Here is a 19,964-nt window from a genome sequence, read left to right as displayed (position 1 = left end):
GAGGAGATTAGAATAACGATTGGAGCGGCGCGTCTGTAACTGTACACACGAGCGTGGCCGACTGAAACCAGTCAACAGAGGAGGAAGAGGAACAAAGCCACACATTCACCGCATCCATTACATTGCTTCAATCACTTGAGCTTCCTCATTTCTGCCGTCTTTGCCCCCTTTTTCTTCACTTTCCTCCGCAGGAATGAGGCAGGGAGTCGACCTTTTTTGATGTGTCATTGTGCTCCCGTTCACTCTCGCCCTCTTTGGGGTGTTCCTGTCATCATTATTTCCCCGCAGCTCTGCTCAACGCCCCCATGTTTTGTGTGCACACCACTGCGGTGCTTGCACACACACACACGTGCCAAGAGTGTGTCTTTGCACTGGGTGTTTTTGCTCAGATACTAGGGCAAGATATTCTCCAAGGGCAGCTGCAGTGATGCTTGATGAAAAGCGAAAGCTGCTGTTGTTGTTGTTTTTTATTTTCTGCCTTTTTTTTTAATCTTGAGGAGAGAAAACACGCCCCCCCCTTCTGAAGAAAGTAAAAGAAAGAGAGAGATGAAAAAAAAGGGGAAGCAACCAGAAATAGAGAAAAGTGAAATCAGGTTAAAGCTAATTTTGAAAAGGAAAACAAAAGTGACAATGCAACACAAGCCCCACATACATGAAAAGCCAAGTAAGGGGGGTTCAGACAGAAAAGAAAAGAAGAAAATGACAACTCAAGAACCAGGATTAAAAGAAAGCAACAGAGAAACACAGCCGTGCTGAGACAGAGGATTACACATTCTGGTTTTATAATGACGTGTTGAATGGCAGACTCACTCTCCATCAACAAACAAAAATATGCAAAACTTGTATACTTCGCCGTCACTGTTGTGATAACCTTCCCTTGAACCGACAAACTGCTGCTTATCAACTCATCCAGAAAGACAACTGTCCAGTACTTCCTTCTGCCCTGAACAGGAAGCTGCAAGATGTCACTCTGTATCTGTAACCGTGGTAACAACGAGGCCGACGCTGCTTATGATACATCACTGGTGGTTTTGAGAATTTTAGCCTAATAATTACAGATTGCATCGTTAGTCAAAATGATGTTGTCAGAAGCAGAGTTTCCAGGTGATGCGTTCACATGCTCACACAGTGTTGAGCAACAATTTGAAATTACATTACAGACAGTAATCTCATTCACGCTCCTTGTTATTGACATTTTGTTGACTTTTTCGCCATCTTACCCGGAGTTAGATGGAGTGTTGATATTAATTTATTACCAGCCACACAGGACTGGTATTGTTTTCACCCTGTGAGTGTGTGTGTGTGTCATCATGGTAAATGTGGCCCTGGAGACACCTATGGTAACAGAAGCTTTGGAGTATTTCGCCAGATGTTTATATGTCTGTCTGTCTGTCTGTGTGTGGAAAGATTTTGTCAATGTGATCGCGTCACAACTGTGCATACAGGTATGCTAGAAGTGGGGGCACAGGAAGTAGGGAAGAGGCCATTGACCCCCCGACTTTATGGCCCTGGACCACATTTGTTTTAAGTCACGGATAGCTGAATCATAGCTGGTGTGCAGGGCTCAACTAATGACTGTATGTAAAGATGGACGAAGCTTCTCCACTTCCTCTCCCTGTACAAAAATGAAGCCAAAATATCCGGATTTGGCTGTCGCCATTCAGCACTGGTGGCGTCATTTGGAGCCAGAGTCAAGGTAGAGCCGATGGTTGCAGTCTTGACTTCCTGCCCATACACTCATCCGACTAGTTCCAAGCAGCACCATTGATCACAAGTACACTGATTAGCATACAAAGCTGTCAATCATGACATCAACCCCTTTTTGATAGCGTCAAATAACTAAATAAAACTAAACCTATCAGAAAAATGAACACCTGAACATACATCAGCGTGATAAGAACTTCCCAAAATGAAAGCATCTTTGGGAAAAAAAAATTTGACGTGTATTTTGATATTTTAGTTGGGGCGGGGTTTATGACTCGTACTGCAGCCAGCCATCAAGAGGTTTGTTGTTGAGTTATCCATATTTATTATACAGTCTGTGGTCTGAAGAGTAAGGATTGCCTGATTGCCCAGATCAAGTAAAATGCCATGTTGGGCTAGTAAATCTAGCAACTTATTTGCCTGATGGGAAAATGGTAAAAAATAATTAAACACATTGTTTTTCTGGAGCTGACGATGTAGGAAGCTTTGGAGTGAGCTATCTCGCTTCCTTCTTATTTCTGGTACACATGCGCAGTACAGATCAGGCACACAAGAAAATGGCAGCAGGTAAAGACAAAGTTTATAAGCTGACGTGTGCAAACAGGAGTTTAGCTGGGTGGCATTAGGGCATGTGGACAAAACTCCATCTATGCATTGTGCAGTTTGCTGCAAGTCTCAGTGGAAAGCGGATAAAACTGGTTAATTTTCCCTACAGTTAACCTTAGTTTTTGTTGTTATTAGATAACTAGACTCACAAGTCAGTCTGTAGACGCTTTGCTTAACTAAAGACTGATGTCTTTCTCCCTGATTTTGCGTTTAGATGGGTGGATACAAATTCAGAGTTTAAAAAAACTCCCTACGTTGGAGAACCAATAGTAAATCCACAGGGCGGTCCTTCGGTGGCTCGCTGAACTCTTGTGCTCGTAAATATAGTCCGACTGCATTAAAAGTTTTAAACAAAGTCGTTGTAAGACCTTCATTTCCACAATCTTGTGGACTGAGCACACGTTTGATAAAATGGAGTTAAATCTCTCGGCATCCATTTTCAAACTCTCTGTGTGTTTGTTTCCTTGCAGACGAGAAAAGGGGGAGCGCACATTTCCGGGAGGGCGTGTCCTTTTCAAAAATGCAAGAGGCGTTGCTTTGATGCCGGCCGTTTTCTCTGATGTGTTAAACACACTTTAGAAAGGACTGTCCCCAGGCTATCAGAAGGCGGAGATCTCTGATTGTCTGGTGGCGAGACTATTAGATAACTGCTAATAAATAAAACAATTTGTATAGGGGTTAATAAAAACAATTAGGTTTTCGACCCACTTCCCAAACAGGCAAGTGAAAAAAACATTAACGTTGACTCTGCAAGATGGTCTCTAGTTCTCACTGCGTTCAGAAGACACAGTGGATTGGTTCAGGATGTATTATCATTTCAGCAGATGTTTAAGTCACATGCTTTATGTCTGCTTTAATTTATTTGCTAAGTCTGTTTCCATGCACTTTGTCACATTTTGTTCTTGTCGATACACAAACGTCTCTGCCCCGTCAAGCGTAACAGCTTTTTTGCGATAATTTTAAGGTTGTTTTGGGTTGTTTGTGCTTCCATCGAACTGTTTGCATGCACATATTTTTTTAAGGATCCCTTTAGTTTGGTGATAAAGTATTGTGTCTGACATACGCACTAAGTGTGACACTTTACAGTTGTAGAATAAACCTCTGACTGGTGGACAAATGATGTAATCTGACACTGGTTATGAATTACGTCGCTGTCTCTGCATGAGGTCACATATCTTTGGTATGTCTGTGTTGCTGGGGTTTTTTGTTACTTAATGTATCTGCCGGCTTATATGTTTATACCGATACATCCGTGACAAGATAAAATTGCTCAATAATATCATCAGTTGGTCTGAATTCATGGATGTTGAACTTGTATCCACCTACGCAGAGAACTTTTCACCTGTGTTGCTACACAGGTGAAAGTGAAAAAACAGAAAAGTTAAGACAAGTAGATGTTAACTATGATGGATTACTTATCTCAAGTCTCTGCAAGTTAATTTTCCTGCCGTATCGGCATGAGTTGGAACCTCTGGGTGCTGGAAAAATGCACTTAATCAGTTGAAGAACATTGTGAGAATGGTCGGCAGTACTATTAATAAAGCACTGTTTGTAGTTAAATGTAAGTAGATGCCTTAAAATATACAGATTTTATATGAATTGTATTTTTTCCGCTTTCCAGTGGCGCAGATTTTGGCACAGAGATTTGTTTTTACGCCACGAGTTGAGTCATTAAACACACACACACTAATACACAAAGCTGAGAAAGCTGTGGTAATCCCATGATGTTTTGGTTACTAGGATGACTTGGATGGTGCAATCCAATCAAGGGACCTCACAGGTCATGAATGAGAGCAGGAGGAAAACAGAGATTGGAGGGAATTCGGGAGCAGTAGAGGTGAATGAGGAGGATTACAGGAGGGAGAGATAAAATAAATGTGGGGGCATAAACGAGAGAGAGTCGGAGGAGAAGAGGAGACGGGAGGGAGATGTAATAACAGTGGGAAGTAAAGGGATAAAGACAGAGATAAGGGAGACTTACGTCATCGCCCTGCTCTCATACACAAACACAGACAGAGTCGGATTCTGTAACAACAAATTGAAGCAGTGGAGCGTGTGTCGTGTCTTGCAGCTCAGGTGTCCTTTTAATTTGTGAATGAATGTTGTTATTGTGAATTGTTTTGTGATGAACCACACACTGCATGAATCAGCCCCGAGAGGAGCAGTCATAACACAGTGTTGTGTTCCAAACCCCACAGAGAGCCACTTAATCATCCGTGTCTGTCTCAGCGTGGTTTTATATTTATCGTCTGTGTAGATAAGCCACTATTTCATAAATGGCCATTTGACACTCTTATTGCAGATTGAAATTATGTGCAGATAAGGGAGTGTTATCGGACCAAGCTATGACAATGTTGCACAAACACACGTGTAACTATAGACGACAGAGTCCTCTGGGTCCTCAGGGTGAAGAGAAACAGAACAAGTGAACACAGCAGTGATGAGCGAGGATACACAGCTTTATAAAGGAGAGTGTATTGCTCCTGAGGGACTGGAGCACCACCTTTGTGGTTTGTGTGTGTGTGTGTGTGTCTCAGTGGGTGGTTGGACCACATTCTTGTGAAAGGGAGTGTTGTCTTGTCACACATGTTTGATGAACAGATTGAGCTTCAGCAGGACTCAGGAAATGTCCTACGCAGATTCTTTCATTCACAGATCTGAAACCACACACAACACAACACACACACACGTCATTTTTAATGTTATTTGAGGTGTGCCAGACAGCATGGCTTAATATTTGTATGTCCTGTGTAAAAGTAGTCATGGCAGAGCTAAGCTCATTATACGTGCAGTCAGATTATTCAAAGCTAAAACAGGTGTGAACTTACATAATACCAGTTCCTTTTAAACTTTGCGTGCTTTCAGCGTTCTTAAATAAGTAATCACTCACAGCAGTGTGCCTGAATAAACACATTGTCATTGCTTACAACAGCGTTTCTAAATTCTAACCGCTCACTCTCTCTCCTCCCTTTTGCTTTGTGCAGGAGAAGCAAAAAACATCCCTCCGTACCCGGGGCCAAACAAGATGAGGGACTGCTACTGCACCGTCAACCTGGACCAAGAGGAGGTCTTCAGGACCAAGATTATCGAGAAGTCCCTTTGGTATACCGGCGCCACCTCCACCCTTTTGTTTGTCATTTTTTCAGTTTGTGTATAGAGAAAGGTGCTGTCATGAAAGTCAAATTATAAACACTTTCTTTTCACCCAAAACTTAAGGCTCATATTAAAGAAATGTTTTCATGTACGGTGCCTCCCTGATTTTACAGTTAATGAAGTGATGCTGTTGACCTTTGATAGTATTTAAAGATAAAACAATTTTCTCTTTATTAGCTTGGTCTGTTGCATGAAAATATATTTTCTATGCATTCAAATTTCCTACTTTTTGGACACAGAAGAACTCTGTATTGATGAGTGCTTTTACAAACACACAGCTGACGTCGGGCTGGTGGTGAGCATCTGTTGCCCTAGTATTTGTGATGTGTCCCGCACTGTTGGTATTCGTCGGCCCTCGTTGGCTGTATTTTGGCAGATTCAGCATGCTGAATTTGCATCAGAGACAGCGTAGGCCGTTGGTGAAGGAAATCACTCTGACTGGCTGTTAAGCTCAGTGCACGAGAAGAGAAACAGAAGTGAGGAAAGTAAACAAATGGTGTAAGTCAAAAGGGTGCTCTTTAGCTGAAATGGTTCATAATTGTTTGCGTTATTGTTTGCTAGCGCACAGTAAATGTCATTTGTTGTGGCAACATTAGAGTGTGTTGTTAATGTGCTAACTGGTTAACTAGCATCTTGATTCCATCCTTTTGGTCTTCTGGTTTCCCCTTTTGAATGACGGATAAAGACTACCACCACCTGCTGGTGTGGGGAGTTATTTGCTGTCACATAGGTGCTGAGCTACATGCTAGTAACCTGTTGGCTGTTGTCTTTGTGGTGCATTCAGGTGCAACTTTTTGGCTGGGACATAGCCGATGTGAGGCGACACAACAGGCGACCTTCAATGCCACTAGTTCTTTCAACTCCAACCTCAACTTCATCTTTATTTTGTCCTTAGAGGGCAATTAGTTGCACAGTATGTAAAAAAAACACACCTAAAAAGACATGCATTGCTGATATCAGTGGTAACCGCCGTATGAGCGCAGTGCATTGTGGTGGCGATGAGCTAACCAGTGGAATTCACACATGCACGCACGGCCAGACCAAATTACCACAAAAAAAAAACACAGAGAAGCTCGGATTACAACACACACAATGGTAGCGTGACTTTATTGTCTGCTCAGGTCTCCATTACTCCTTTGTACATTCACATAGCAAATAGTGTTTTGTTGCTGTATTAATGCTTTTGATTTTGCATAAAGAACATTTAAAGATAGCTGAAAACATGATTCCTTCCCACTTTTATTAACACAGCCCTGAGCTGTCACATTCTTTGTCTGGCTGTTGAGGAAACAAGTTCCGAGATCCTTCCTGCACACGGAGTTCACCAAATTGAATTACATTTATTTAAAGATCCTGTATTTGTAGGATTGTTTATAAACGCAGTTATGCCTCTGGGTGCCTATCCATTCACCCACCCCTCTGTGTATCTGTATGTCTGCTGAGTTACAGAAGAAGCCAGTAATTGTTAGCAGCAGCCCTCAGGGCTCAGCTCACGAGATTCTCATTATAGTCATTTATCCATGGTTGTCGTTTAGGTAAGGCAGAGACTGACAGTTGATGTACCTTCCAGCCAGTGGTCACAAACAGGCCTGTTGTTGTAGGCAAACAAGCTGGAGCGTCCACGTGACTCGAAGCAGGATGTAAATGTATATGATCTTTATTTTATGTCTGCCCAAGCAACACAATTAGTCATCTTCATGTAAGAATGATAAAAGATCTTTGTCTGTGATGTTTGCACGAAGGTTTAGATATGCAACCAAGACACACACAGTCAGACAACACTGAAAATCATTATGGTAGAAGCAGGAATAGTTTATGGATTAAGCAGTCAATCAATCAATCAATCAATCAATCAATCAATCAGTCAGTCAGTTGATGGATATCTTAAAGCATGAGAGCGTGACACTGGGAGGCTTTTCTCATCCTTAGTGAACTAAATATTTAGAACTACACTTCTGTTTTGTGGTGACACACGTTCAATCAGATGAGAGGAACCTCTAATCACCGTTTGCCTCGTGTCTCCTCTCACCTGCAGTCCGTTCTACGGTGAGGACTTCTACTGCGAGATCCCACGTAGCTTCAGACACCTCTCCTTCTACATCTTCGACAGGGACGTCTTCAGGAGGGACTCCAGTATTGGTGAGTGAGCAGCTCCTTGGTACTTGTAACCCAGATTAAAAAATGAATCATGACTTCCTTATTTCATGATGAGTGTTTGGACGGAGAAATAAGCCTCGTGTTCCAGGCCTTACTGTGACTTTACAGCAGTTAAAGCACCACGTCAGGTGGCTTGTCACTTTTATGAAACAGCAGCGGCAGCACTCTGTTGTGTTATAAAAGTTGAATGTTCAAAAACTGTAGCGACAGAGTTATTTTTAAACAATCAACAACAGCCAGTCAAAATTACCGCAGGTCTAACTTAGATTTAAACTTGATTTTAATCTTAAGTGATAAAAACAATGTCAGGAAATAAACCAGCCATAAATGCAGTTTCTAATAACATGATTGACAGAAATAAAACAACAGCTTTAATAACTGATGAATCAGTTGAGTCTGTAATCAAGGAAAAATGTTGAGAATTTACTGGCTCTTGTATTTCTGTGTTAAATATCACTAGGTGCAGTTACACAGACAGTATTATTTCAGTCCAGTTGAAATAGACACATTACTTATTTAATATTAGCATTTAATCAGAGTACAACTTTTTTGACTCAGGCAAAATGGTTTCTGCTGACTGTGAAGCATCTAATCAGCTGGAAAAACAGAACAATTTTTTTCCTCCCAACTTTATTTAGAAAATTCAAATAATTCAGGCGTAGAGGGAGAAGAAGGGGTTTCACACAATTTTTAAAAATGTTTTATTTATGTATTTTTTATAGGGCTGCAACGATTAGTCAACTAATCGATGACTAATTGACTATTAAAATAATCGGTGACTATTTTAGTAGTCGACTAATCGGTTTGAGTCATTTTTCATAGAAAAGTACTCTTATTGCAGCTTCTTACGTTCAGATATTGGCAGCTTTACACACTCTCCCATGATGGTGAACTAAAACCCTTTGGCGTGAGTACGAAACAAGACTTTAGATGACATAATTTTGGGGTTTGGGAGAGACAGACTGACATTTTTCAACATTTTAGCACATTTTTCGATAAAATGATTAGTCGACTAATCGAAGAAATTATCGACAGATTAGTCGACAATGAAAATAATTGTTCGTTGCAGCCCTAATTTTTTATTTGTTCTGCTCATGGCCATGCACAGCAATCAAATTCCCAGTAAAAATAACAACAACTCTAAATCATATTCCATGGCTGAAAAGAGGCAGGGAGAAGAAAACAATCTTATTTTACCTGCCCCTCTCTCAAAACAATAATCAGGAGAAATGATAAATGATAAATAAATACTTGGTAGCAAGTAATGTTGGTGTAATCCTAGGGTCTCTTAAACACCTCACATGCAGACTATCTATAGATGCTAAAATTTATTGATGTTACGAAAATCATGTTCTGAAATTTCTCATGTGCAGAATACTGCTGCTGGTAGTAACTGATATTGAAAATAACTGTTTGTGGCAGCTCTTAAATTATTCTACGAAACCATGTGTCTGCTGAGTGATAACACTGTTAAATATTAATGTTTAATGTCATTAAATATTTACATCTATAACATTTTTAAATGGTATTAATATTTCATATCTTGAAATATTTAACATTAATATATTTTAATGAGCTGCGGTCACAGGTGTGCATTTATCAGTTACAGATTACAAATAAAATCACTCAGCCAATCAAACCTGAGGATCAGAACAACCACTGGTATAATTACAAACAAGATGTTTTAATTAGGGAGGTTTTAGAGGTGAGATATAGATTTTGTTGCCTGTAGACAGAGCCAGGGTAGATGTCACTCTAAGCCATTCGTCTGCTGGCTGTAGCTTCATATTAAACAGGCGGTCATGAGAGTGATGCAGATCTTCTCCTCACACCCTCAGCAAGAACGCCTCACATGCAAAATGTTGATTCATTCCTGTAAGGGCATTTGACAGAGTAGCCCTACACTTTCCGCACTACAAAGGCCTGTTTGTGTGAGGGCGGATGTTTCTGTCAGTGTCATTGGGTGTGTCAGCGCGCATATCAGTGGGTTTGTATTTGTGTGTGTGTGACCACCGACCACAAACTGAAAAATCTTTCTCGAGGTGTGATTTGTCTCATCACCAGCTTCTGTTAGAGTCTGTGTGTGTGCGCCTGGGTGTGTGTGTGGGTGTTGTCAACAGAAAAGCAGGTTGTTAGTTTCAGTGTAGAAATGGCAGTGTCGTTTCCAGGCCACTGACAGCACACTTAGTGTGAGTATCTCTGCACCAGGTGCCTACATGCATTAAGAGGAGAGATACGTGCGTGGATTGACAGCATGTGAGCAGGTGTGTGGGTGTTCGTTGAGTGTTTGTCGCAACTCGAATCTGAACACGTAGGTCATTTTTTTTTTAGGAAAGTGAGCTATGTTTTGAGCTCATTCGTCTTTGTGTGTTAATGTGTGTGTGTGTGTGTGTGTGTGTGTGTGTGTGTGTGTGTGCAGGCAAGGTTGCAGTGAAGAAAGAGGACCTGCAGAAGTATCACGGCAAAGACACCTGGTTCCAGCTTCAACCTGTCAGCGCTGACTCAGAAGTGCAGGTCAGTACAGAGAGAAAACACACATTCAGACACACACACTCACACACTATAAAAAACAAAGCTCTCTCTCTATCTTTTCTTCATCTCCTATAGACCCTCCAGTTGTTTTGTTTCTCAGCTTCTCCACAGAAACCACATGATACTCTCAGAGCTGGATACATTTTAGTATGAGCTGTAAATTCACCACTCCAAAGCGAAATTTGTTTCAGTATGAGTGTTAGCTAATGTTAGCAGCAGGCATATATAAGTATACCTTAAATATTCCTTAAATAAAGGTATGAAAAACACAATGTTTTGGTTCCAAACGACGCCCAGCCTGAGACACCCGGCCTGCATACAGTCTTTGCATCGATGTGTGAAAGTGTGTCTGCATGTTAATGTTCGAAGCAGGGCAGAACCCAAACAAACACAGCGTGTGTGCACCTGAAACATCTGAGCCTGCAGGGTCAAAGTCACCTGGCTCTCCGTGTTTACTGCACATCCCATTTGTTCACCTCCGTCACAGCTCAGCTGGTAACGCAGCTTTTATCAGAATCACTATATTTCCCACATTCTGACTTGTCGTGAGAGAGTAACGGCTGACTGTGATAGAGAAGTAAAGTGTATGTTTGGGTTAGATTTGCTGTTGAGGATAATGATAGGATATCACTGGATGTTACAGGAATATATTCGTGGCTCCTGTGTGATGGAGGTAAAAGCAGATCAGAGCAAATGTTGAGAGACAGTCCTGACTGAAATCAAGTGTTTTGCTTGCATTTATTTTTTATTTAACCTTTATAACCGGGACAGAAGCTTGAGATTTACTGTAAAAACGACTTCCTGTAAAAATATGTCTGAGGTGTTTTTTAAATGAAGACTCTGAGTATGCTAACCTAAGTCAACGAACCTAAGAGAATGCTAATGAAACATTTTAAAGACAGCCACCCAACCCGAGCGTACAGGATACACTGATGAGTTAGGGGGCTTACAGTTGATAATAAATCTCAATGCACTATGATACACAGTCCAGAGCATGCAAGCACTGGAAGTGTGCGTTCATACATGTAATACATCCTCATACTCAAGCACAGTCAAGAATGTAAGCAGAAAGAGAAGCAGTTCCTATTTCTAAGTGTGTGGCATTTTATCTCAATGGGCCTCATTCATCAACCCATCTTAAGAAGAAGTTCCTTCTTAAAAGTAACTTACGCAGTTTTCATTAAGATTCTGACGCTCGCCAGTGTTTTCTTATTTAGGATTTCTTATTAGGTAAGAAAAGAATCTATGAATACTGAGGAGCACACTTGCGTGCGGACATGTTTGTGCAAAATAATTGTGTTTTCTTCAATTCCAAAGTTGTATATTATTATGGGATTTGTATTAGAATAGTATTTTTTTTTAGCATTTATAATATTTTTTGATAATTATTGTCGTTATTATACAAAAATCTTATGGTCTTTTAAAACAAATGTATTTACCTATGCTGATATTAACTGGCACATGCTTTCAACTTATTAATTTAATTTAATTTAATTTAATTTAATTTAATTTTATTTTATTTTATTTTATTTAGTTTTATTTAATTTTATTTATTTTATTCTATTTTATTTTTTTTTTAATTTGCGCACACATAAAACTGTATAAAATCCAATTTTTGAAAAAGAAAAAATAAGAAAGGTGTCAGGACAGGTCAAAAGAAAAGACACTAAAAAGAACTAACTAACGTTACACATAAAAATACAACAAAAGATAAATGACACAAGAAAGCACACTGAGCAGTCAGTAAAGAATAATCCAGTGAAAAACATGCAATAGTGCAGTGGTTAGCATTGTCGCCTCACAGCAACAAGGTTCCTGGTTTGAACCCAAGGTGGGGGAGCCCTTCTGTGGAGTTTGCATTCTGTGTCAGCGTGGGTTTTCTCCGGGTACTCCGGCTTCCTCCCACAGTCCAAAGACATGCAGGTTAACTGGTGACTCTAAAATTGGCCTTGAGCGTGAATGGTTGTCTGTCTCTATGTGTCAGCCCTGTGATAGTCTGGTGACCTGTCCAGGGTGTACCCCACCCCTCGCTCAGTGTCAGCTGGGATAGGCTCCAGCACCCCTGTGACCCCCAACAGGATACGTGGTTACAGAAAAATGAATGAACAGCGCAGAGAAAAAAGAAAAAAGGGGGAGAAATATGTTTATAAACAAGTCAAGAAATAATAAACTTACAAGGACAATGGCATTCATCGTTCTGAGGACAGGTGGTAACAATTCTGCGATTTAAGAACACATCAGGAGTCTGACATGAACTTTTCTTACGACTTTTCTACATAAGAAAAAACTTTGGTAGATATTGGTGATTGAGGCCCACTGTTTGCACTTTATTCTGCTTTGTTACAGTTGACTTATTGTCTGTGTAAATCAGATACATATCCAAACATTAATCCAGTCATAAGGAACAACAGAAATGCTGGAGTCACTGAGAAAAACACACGTTTCCGTCTTCTGCTGTTCATGCTGTGTCTGATTGACAGCTGCCAGCTCTCATGGTGTATTCAAGTTGTAAACAAGCTAAATAGTACATTTAAATTTGCACACATATGAATAGTTGACCTACGATTTGCCATTAAAACAGGGAAAAGTTATTTATTTTTCTTCTAGTAATCAGGCCTGGAGCCGTGTCACTTTCCCTCGCTTGTCCTACATGCTTATTAAACACATGTGCTACATTTTCTACTATTCAGTATTCAGCGGCCTCACTCACCCACACGCATGGTTACACACACGCATGCACGCACACACCCAGCTCATAGTACTACACACACACACACACAGTCAGATACACAGTGAACAGTAACATCTGCAGACAGATGGGTGTGTGTCGCCCTGGAGCAGCGATCTGAAACAGAGACACATTCATCCGGGGAGCCGGGGAGAGGAAGGATGTGTGAGAGAATGAGAGAAAAGAGAGAAAGCAAGGGAGACGGATCAAATGAAGTAGGAAGATAGAGTGTCTCTCTTCTCTCTTTTCAATAGAGGACACATTGTTTGGCCTGTGCGCACATGTGTAAGTGCGTGTGTTTGTTCCCTCTGCCTGAATCGGCCAGAAAGAGCGACGCCTGTGAGTTTGCATACTGATGCTGCTAATTAATGAAGCTTTTCGAGACAGCTGCACCACTACACTGTCATTATGTCATTAATCCAATCACTTCAGAGGGAAAATAACTTCAGCATGACGTTCAGGCTCACAGCTATTTACATATACAGTGTCTCTGTTGGTGGAGGAATGCCACTCTCTTCACGGTTGTGTGTTTTGTGCAGGGATTTTTTTTTTTAAAGAAGAATGTTGTTTATGATTGTATTTTTGGCTCATGCTTACCATTTATGGATCAGGCCTTTTCTGAAAAACTGTTTGAATCATTTCCAGCCTCATTTGGTATAGACAGTGCACAGGATTTTTTAGCAGTGCTGGGAAAGTTCAAAAGGTGGCAGTTTAATCTGAGAGCAAAGCAGCTGGACTCTGTGCAACCGGTGGACTCCGGTGATATGGAGAGTCCCAGACCTTGGATGTCTTTGTAGGCGATTTTTGTTTATTCCTGACAGTAAGAGGTAAAAACAAAATCCCCTGTCAGTTACAACCATATTAACTTGAGCCCCTCTTGCATGGAGTACAACAGCAAAAGGGCGAGATAAGGCGGGAGACACCCCTTTATAGGTGGGGTACCCCCAAAGATGAATGTAGGGGTACAGAAACTGAGTATCAAAGGTTCCACATATTGACTGTGGAGGCCTGAGCGTGTCAGGGAATAACATCTAAACAAATTTTGTGTAGTTATACTTCATAATACTAATGCATATTTGACTTTGTTACACATATTACTGCTGTATTATTGACCTCGTTATATGTACATGGCCCAATAAAAACCATGTATCTCCAAGTTTGGTGAATAATAGGGCTGCAACAGACAATCATTTCTGTTATCGAATAATCTGTTGATGATTTTTGCTATCAATCAACTCATTATTGAGTCCATTAAAATGTCAAAAATTGCTCGTCACAGTTTTGCAGAGCCTAAACTGACGTCTGCAAATTACTTCCCTTGTCCAACAGTCCAAAGCCCAAGGACTCTTTGTTTTTTGTCATAAATGTCAAAGATAAGCAGCAAATTCTCACATTTAAGAAGCTAGAACCAGCAAATGTTTGACATTTTTGCTTGAAAAATGACTGAAACAAATAATCAATTATCAAAATAGCCTGTGATTCATTTTTTTAACCACTAATCAGTCAAGATCTAGTGAATAATGTGTTTTCAATTTGAAGTTTTACGTTTTTATTAGTTGACACATGGTTGAACCCACTGAAGTATTTATAGTGACAGAAGGATTGACCCTGAACCTAAAACAGCCTAAAAGTTTTTTTTAGATTGGATTGAGTTGCTCAGTGTTGTTGTCGTAAGCCAACTCTATTTCACATAAACACAAATGAATTGATGAATGCATGGTTTTCGTTGGGCAGTGACCGTCCCCCTGTCACTGGGCACCTCGGCTGTGTGGTGGACGCAGGTGTTATAGAGACGCTGGAGTGTTCATGAGCACTCTGCACAACTTTAAACATGTAAGTTCAAAAGTGTGTGCGTAAAGAGTGTTTATATGTGTGTTTGTGTACTGCAGGGAAAAGTGCACCTGGAGCTGCGTCTGAGTGAAGTCATCACAGACAGTGGAGCCATCAACCATAAACTAGCCACAAGGTGAGACTACACACACACACAAATGCACACACACACACACACACACACAGTCCTTATTCATATTGCAGCGAATGTTTTCATTCGGTGTTTGCAATTTTCTAACAAAATATCATAGTGTATGTCAAGAGAAGAAAAGAAAAGAATTTCCTGACCCCATCCTGTGGTCACAAAGATTGTTGCTCCTCTGTTTACAGGAAAATACACATTCTGGTTAACAAGAATTTCACAGCTTTATAATTAAAAATCCATGTCAAGACTTCATTTCATATCTGCCGGCTGATGTCTTAAAGGTTTTTAGGCACCATTTTGGTACAAACTGAAATATCTCTGAAACTACTGTATAGATTGTTGTGACATTTTGTAAAGACATGCCTGGTCCCCAGTAGGGTTGGGCAGTATTATGGTATACATACACATTATTGTTCTCAGGACCCTTAAAGCTTTCAGTTTGGAACCACTGTATTAAACCATCTCCTACTTCATTTTACGGAACAATTACTGTATAGAAAAATACATGTATGACTAGAGGGTGTATCTTGCTGACTTTGGTGATCCCCTCATTTTCAATCTTGCGCCACCATCAGGTAAAAATCTCCTTTTGTTGATGACTAGATATCTGCAGAAACTGATGACATTAGCATCAGCTGCAGCTGTACTTTGTGTTTAGTACTAGTTAGCAGATATAGCATGATAAACCCAGGGTGGTAACCTGTGGCGCCAGAGCTCTTTAGCCCCTCTCGAGTGGCTCCACGTGGCCTTGACAAAAGGGGTTAGCATTGTCGCCTCACAGCGAGAGGATGTCTGGTTCGAACCAGCCTGTTCTTCGGCTTCCTCCCACAGTCCAAAGACATGCAGGTTAATTGGTATCGCTATATTGGTGTGAATGTGAGTGTGAATGGTTGTCTGTCTCTATGTGTCAGCCTGTGATAGTCTGGTGACCTGTCCAGGGTGTACCCCACCTCTCGCCCCGTGTCAGCTGAGATAGGCTCCAGCCCCCCCAACAGGATAAGCAGTTACGGAAAATGAAATGAATGAATGAATTCTTATGTATTGTTGTTGTAGGCCTAAAGTGATTTTTACAATCTCCAATTGTAAAAATGTTTAGCAAATACACTGACTTTAAAAAGTTTTCACATTTCATCAACTTCAATGTGCATCATATGTCTACGGCCTGGCGCCTTTGCCTCTAAACTTTGCTGATCCTCAGTAGCAGTGGCTGGTCTTGGCTGGTCTTGACTCTCCTTAGCTAAGCTAGCTGTGGATTCCAAATCCAAAAGAGGAAAAGTCTCAGAGGAAAATAAAGAGTTTGATAGTGTGTGGACAGATTAGTTTGCTTCCACCACCAATACTGCAAACTTAAAGTACCAAATTATCATAAATAACTCACTGCAGTGTAGCCACGTGGTGGTAAAACATGCATGTTAGCATTCTGATGTTAGCATTTAGCTCAAAGCACAACTGTCAAATCAACACTGAGGTTGACCTGACACTTAGGTACAGTATGGTTACAGTGGACTGGTGTTACTGTAAAATTTCCATCAAGCTGTGTTTCATGTGTTTCATCATAAGTTTTGCTGCTGTTGTAAAAACTGCTTAAGAACAAACGTCATGTATGAAATCAACAGACAGGCAATAGTTTACTCCACAGTGAGAATTCAGATGACATCATCATCATTTTGCGTCATCTCTGACAGCTGTTGAGTCATACAAATATCATTTTTGCATTGTGGATTGTTAGCAGGAAGTAATGTTCATGCCATGGACAGCACTTTCTTTGTTCAGTTGGAGGGCTCCTAAGGTGCATGGCTTGTTGCCCAGCAACAGCTTTTGACAGGCGGAGAGATGGTTGGAGGTTAGAGCTCTCTGTGTAGAATAAATCTCTCTTTGAATGTGTGAATCAGTATGTTGAGGATGTCACTGGCTCCTAAGTCTGTCCTCACCATATTGTTTCAGTGTGTGTGAAATGGTGTTTACACGCATGTATGTGAAATTTAGTGTTCTGCAGTGGATCAATGATATGTTAATGGTGTGGATGGATTATTCTGTGTGTATGTGTGCGTGCTTGTTCGCTTTGCAGCTCTTCTTCTGTAACATGCAGCAGTAAAGTCCGATGACGAGCCAGCGTGGCTCCGTTCCCAGAGCACATTGTGAGTAAGGAGCTTAGAGCAGGAGGTCATCTAGTCAGATTTCTCTAGAAAGACACGTGTACGAGAGAGAGAGAGAGAGAGAGAGAGAGAGAGAGAGAGAGAGAGAGAGCTGCATCCATTCAGCTCTGCAGGTCAGCAAACCGAGTGAAAGAAATCCTCTTGATGCAAGCACAGGAAATATTATTTATTATAGCACATGTCATTTCAGGTAACATTAGTGTGTTTGTCATTAAAATGCATTTGGTTGGAAGCAGCGTGTACATAAGGATCGCATAAAGTGTAACAGCAACAAAAACGAGAAAAAGAAACACAAGTACAAAAACTAAGGACCTTTTTTTCATGCTAATTTAAACAAATACTCCACTACATTTGTCTGACAGCTGAAGTTAGCACTGAGAGATTTTACAAACAAAACAAAACATGTGGTTGTGTATAAAATATGATGCATTGTGACAGATTAAACCTCCTGATAGGACATAAATTTAAGTTTAGCACTTCTTCCAACAACTACAGTGGTAAAATACTACTTACACATTATTGCAACAGTAATAAAAAACAAATAATATAATATACAAAATATGTCACTCTAAGTGGCCAGTTTTTGCAGAACATGTTCTTTTACTTTCAATATTTAAAGTACATATTTCTAACAATTCTTCTGTATGCATAACAAAATTGATGTAGGGGAACTAAAGAATTTGTCTTTTTAATTCCACACATCCACTTCCTCGTCAAATCAGGCTGCCTACATTACCCAAAATGCAACTCGGCCAACAAGAGTTCGTCTGTATTCATGCAATGTTGGAAAAATCAGAAAAATTAGTTCCCCACTGGAGAAAAATTTAAGACAACAACTCAGAGAGTCAGCAAAAATTTTGGCGGTTGAAAGTACATGTTTTGTTGATGTTAAGAGGCCTTCTATTAATTCACATATTGCATATTTGCTCACATGTGAGTAATAATATGGTATTAGGTTGTAACTGTCAGTTGTCGAAAAGTTATTTATCAGTATTAACCCTAATAACAAAGATAAAGCAATATTTTAGTGGTTTTAGGGGATGTACTGGTGCTGCAATAAGTCTGGCACAATAACACTTCAAACTGTTTCAGCAAACCTAAACAGCAACATGAACCTCCATCTGGATGTTAAAGCTCTGAGCAATAAAGATAAAACACATTTTGTTTGTACCGTCCATGTTGTTTCAACATTAAGACTTAGGGGGTGATCTCACAGAAATAACACACTAGAGACGCGGACACTTCAAAGACGCTTGAAACGCTGGAAGCGCTTATTCAGTGCGCGCTAGCTATTGGCGTCGTGACGCTCAAAAAAGTTGAAAATATTTTAACTTTTCAGTGTCTACGTATGTCTAAAAAGAAGCGTCTACAAAAACGCATGTCTAAAAAGACGCCGGAAAAACGCCCGTCTAAAAAGACGCTTGAACGCCGGTCAGACGTGCCGTATCATAGGAAAACAATGGTTTTACTGGTGTCGCGTTTCAAGCGTTTCATCTCGGTGTGATCGCTCCCTAAAAAGCTCATGAACACACTGAAGTCGGAAGAACGACTTCTTGTGAAATGGGAAAATCTGAGGGTCATGTGAATGCAGCATTTGTTCTGTGCTGGTAAACTCACTTTTTTCATTTTCAAACCTGTAGTCTTCAGCACCAGCCCCTGACTCAAGCAACATCACTTGAGGCACTTGAGCTTGAACGCTTTTTTCACACATGCAGTAGTAGCTTCTCCCCTTCATCTGTAAACAGACTGTGATGTGTGAAAATTTGGGGGTTCCCCTTGAAGTAATATTGTGATTGAAAGTCTTTCACTTGCAATCTGGTAGTTTCACTAACGGTTCTGTATGCGACATTCAGAGCTTCAATACAACAGTAAACCTCTATTTGCCATGTGGAGATATAGTGGAGTAATGGCATCCTGAGCAGAGAATGAAGTCACGCTCCCTCTGTGTGTGTGTTGTAATCTGAGCTTCTCTGTGGTTTGTTGTGGCAAGCTGGTCTGGTTGTTTGTGCATGTTAGTGCATGTGTGTATCCCACTGGCTAGCTCACTGCTGCTGCTTTGCGCTGTGCTTATGCTGCGGTTACTGCTAATATTTGGATGGCAATGTCACAGATGCGTATCACCCACCCTATGGTTCCTCCCTGGGTAATACTGTAAGCTCTGTCAGCACTGTTGCCGTCAATGGTGTAGATTCAACACATATGAAATGGGGGGTCTGGGGATCCTCCGACAGAAAGTGCCAGACACTTTATTGCCTGCATTTTGGTACATTTTTATGCTTCAGTTTGTGCCTTTTTTGCATCGAGTTTTGGCGTAAATGCCTTTAATTTTGTCAGAAAGTCCTCTCGTATGTTCCTGTTTTTATTTGGGGGGTGACAAATGCACATGTTCTAAATACTGAAGGGGATGTGTGCCCCGCTTTCACTCCAAAATCTACAGCTGTGGTTGTTGCTGTTTAGCGCTGTTAATGGAGTTAGCATGCTTAGCTGCTAGCCGCCGGCTCAGCTACCTCCGTATTGAGAATTGTGTCCAGACAACGCTCTGAATTTCACACAGAGCCCCTTTAACGTAATTAAAATTTCGAAATACTTCTTCCACCACTGGAAAATGCTGACAGGCAGAAATGTCGTCGGATGTGTAACACCTTAAATGACCTCAACAAACATCTCATAACTAAACACTTTTGGAATTTCTGATATAATTCAATAAACCATTCCACTTACTTGGAAGGGTGCACCCGTCAGTGACACAGACTCATAATCACATCCGCCTTTTGTGTGTGTGGTTTTGGCACTGTGATGCGATTCATATCCCCCCCGTTTGAGTGAAATTGTTTTTGACAGGATACGTGGGCGCAGAAAAGAAGCACATTAACCTAATATGAGTAATGTCGACTAAAACAAATAAGTCTGCCTTGCCACCACTGTCTGGCATGTCAGAGCTCACAGTGGTGAT

At 40.7% G+C, this 19,964-nt stretch overlaps 1 protein-coding gene across 6 annotated transcripts in view; it reads left to right on the top strand.

Moving 5' to 3' along the window:
* rasa3 (RAS p21 protein activator 3) overlaps positions 1-19,964 on the top strand; it is a 55,121-nt gene that overhangs the window by 12,611 nt on the left and 22,546 nt on the right. For all 6 annotated transcript variants that reach the window (XM_078174576.1, XM_033629974.2, XM_033629957.2 and 3 more), the window contains exons 2-5: positions 5,295-5,412; positions 7,499-7,602; positions 10,040-10,134; positions 14,770-14,846. In XM_078174576.1, the coding sequence (XP_078030702.1) occupies positions 5,295-5,412; positions 7,499-7,602; positions 10,040-10,134; positions 14,770-14,846 (394 nt within the window). The remainder of the gene's footprint in view (positions 1-5,294; positions 5,413-7,498; positions 7,603-10,039; positions 10,135-14,769; positions 14,847-19,964) is intronic.

This window comes from Epinephelus lanceolatus, chromosome 2 (assembly GCF_041903045.1).
Source record: "Epinephelus lanceolatus isolate andai-2023 chromosome 2, ASM4190304v1, whole genome shotgun sequence".
NCBI classification, from domain to species: Eukaryota; Metazoa; Chordata; class Actinopteri; order Perciformes; family Serranidae; genus Epinephelus; species Epinephelus lanceolatus.
Note: the sequence above shows the minus strand (reverse complement) of the source record. Positions and strands in the feature narration are given on the sequence as shown.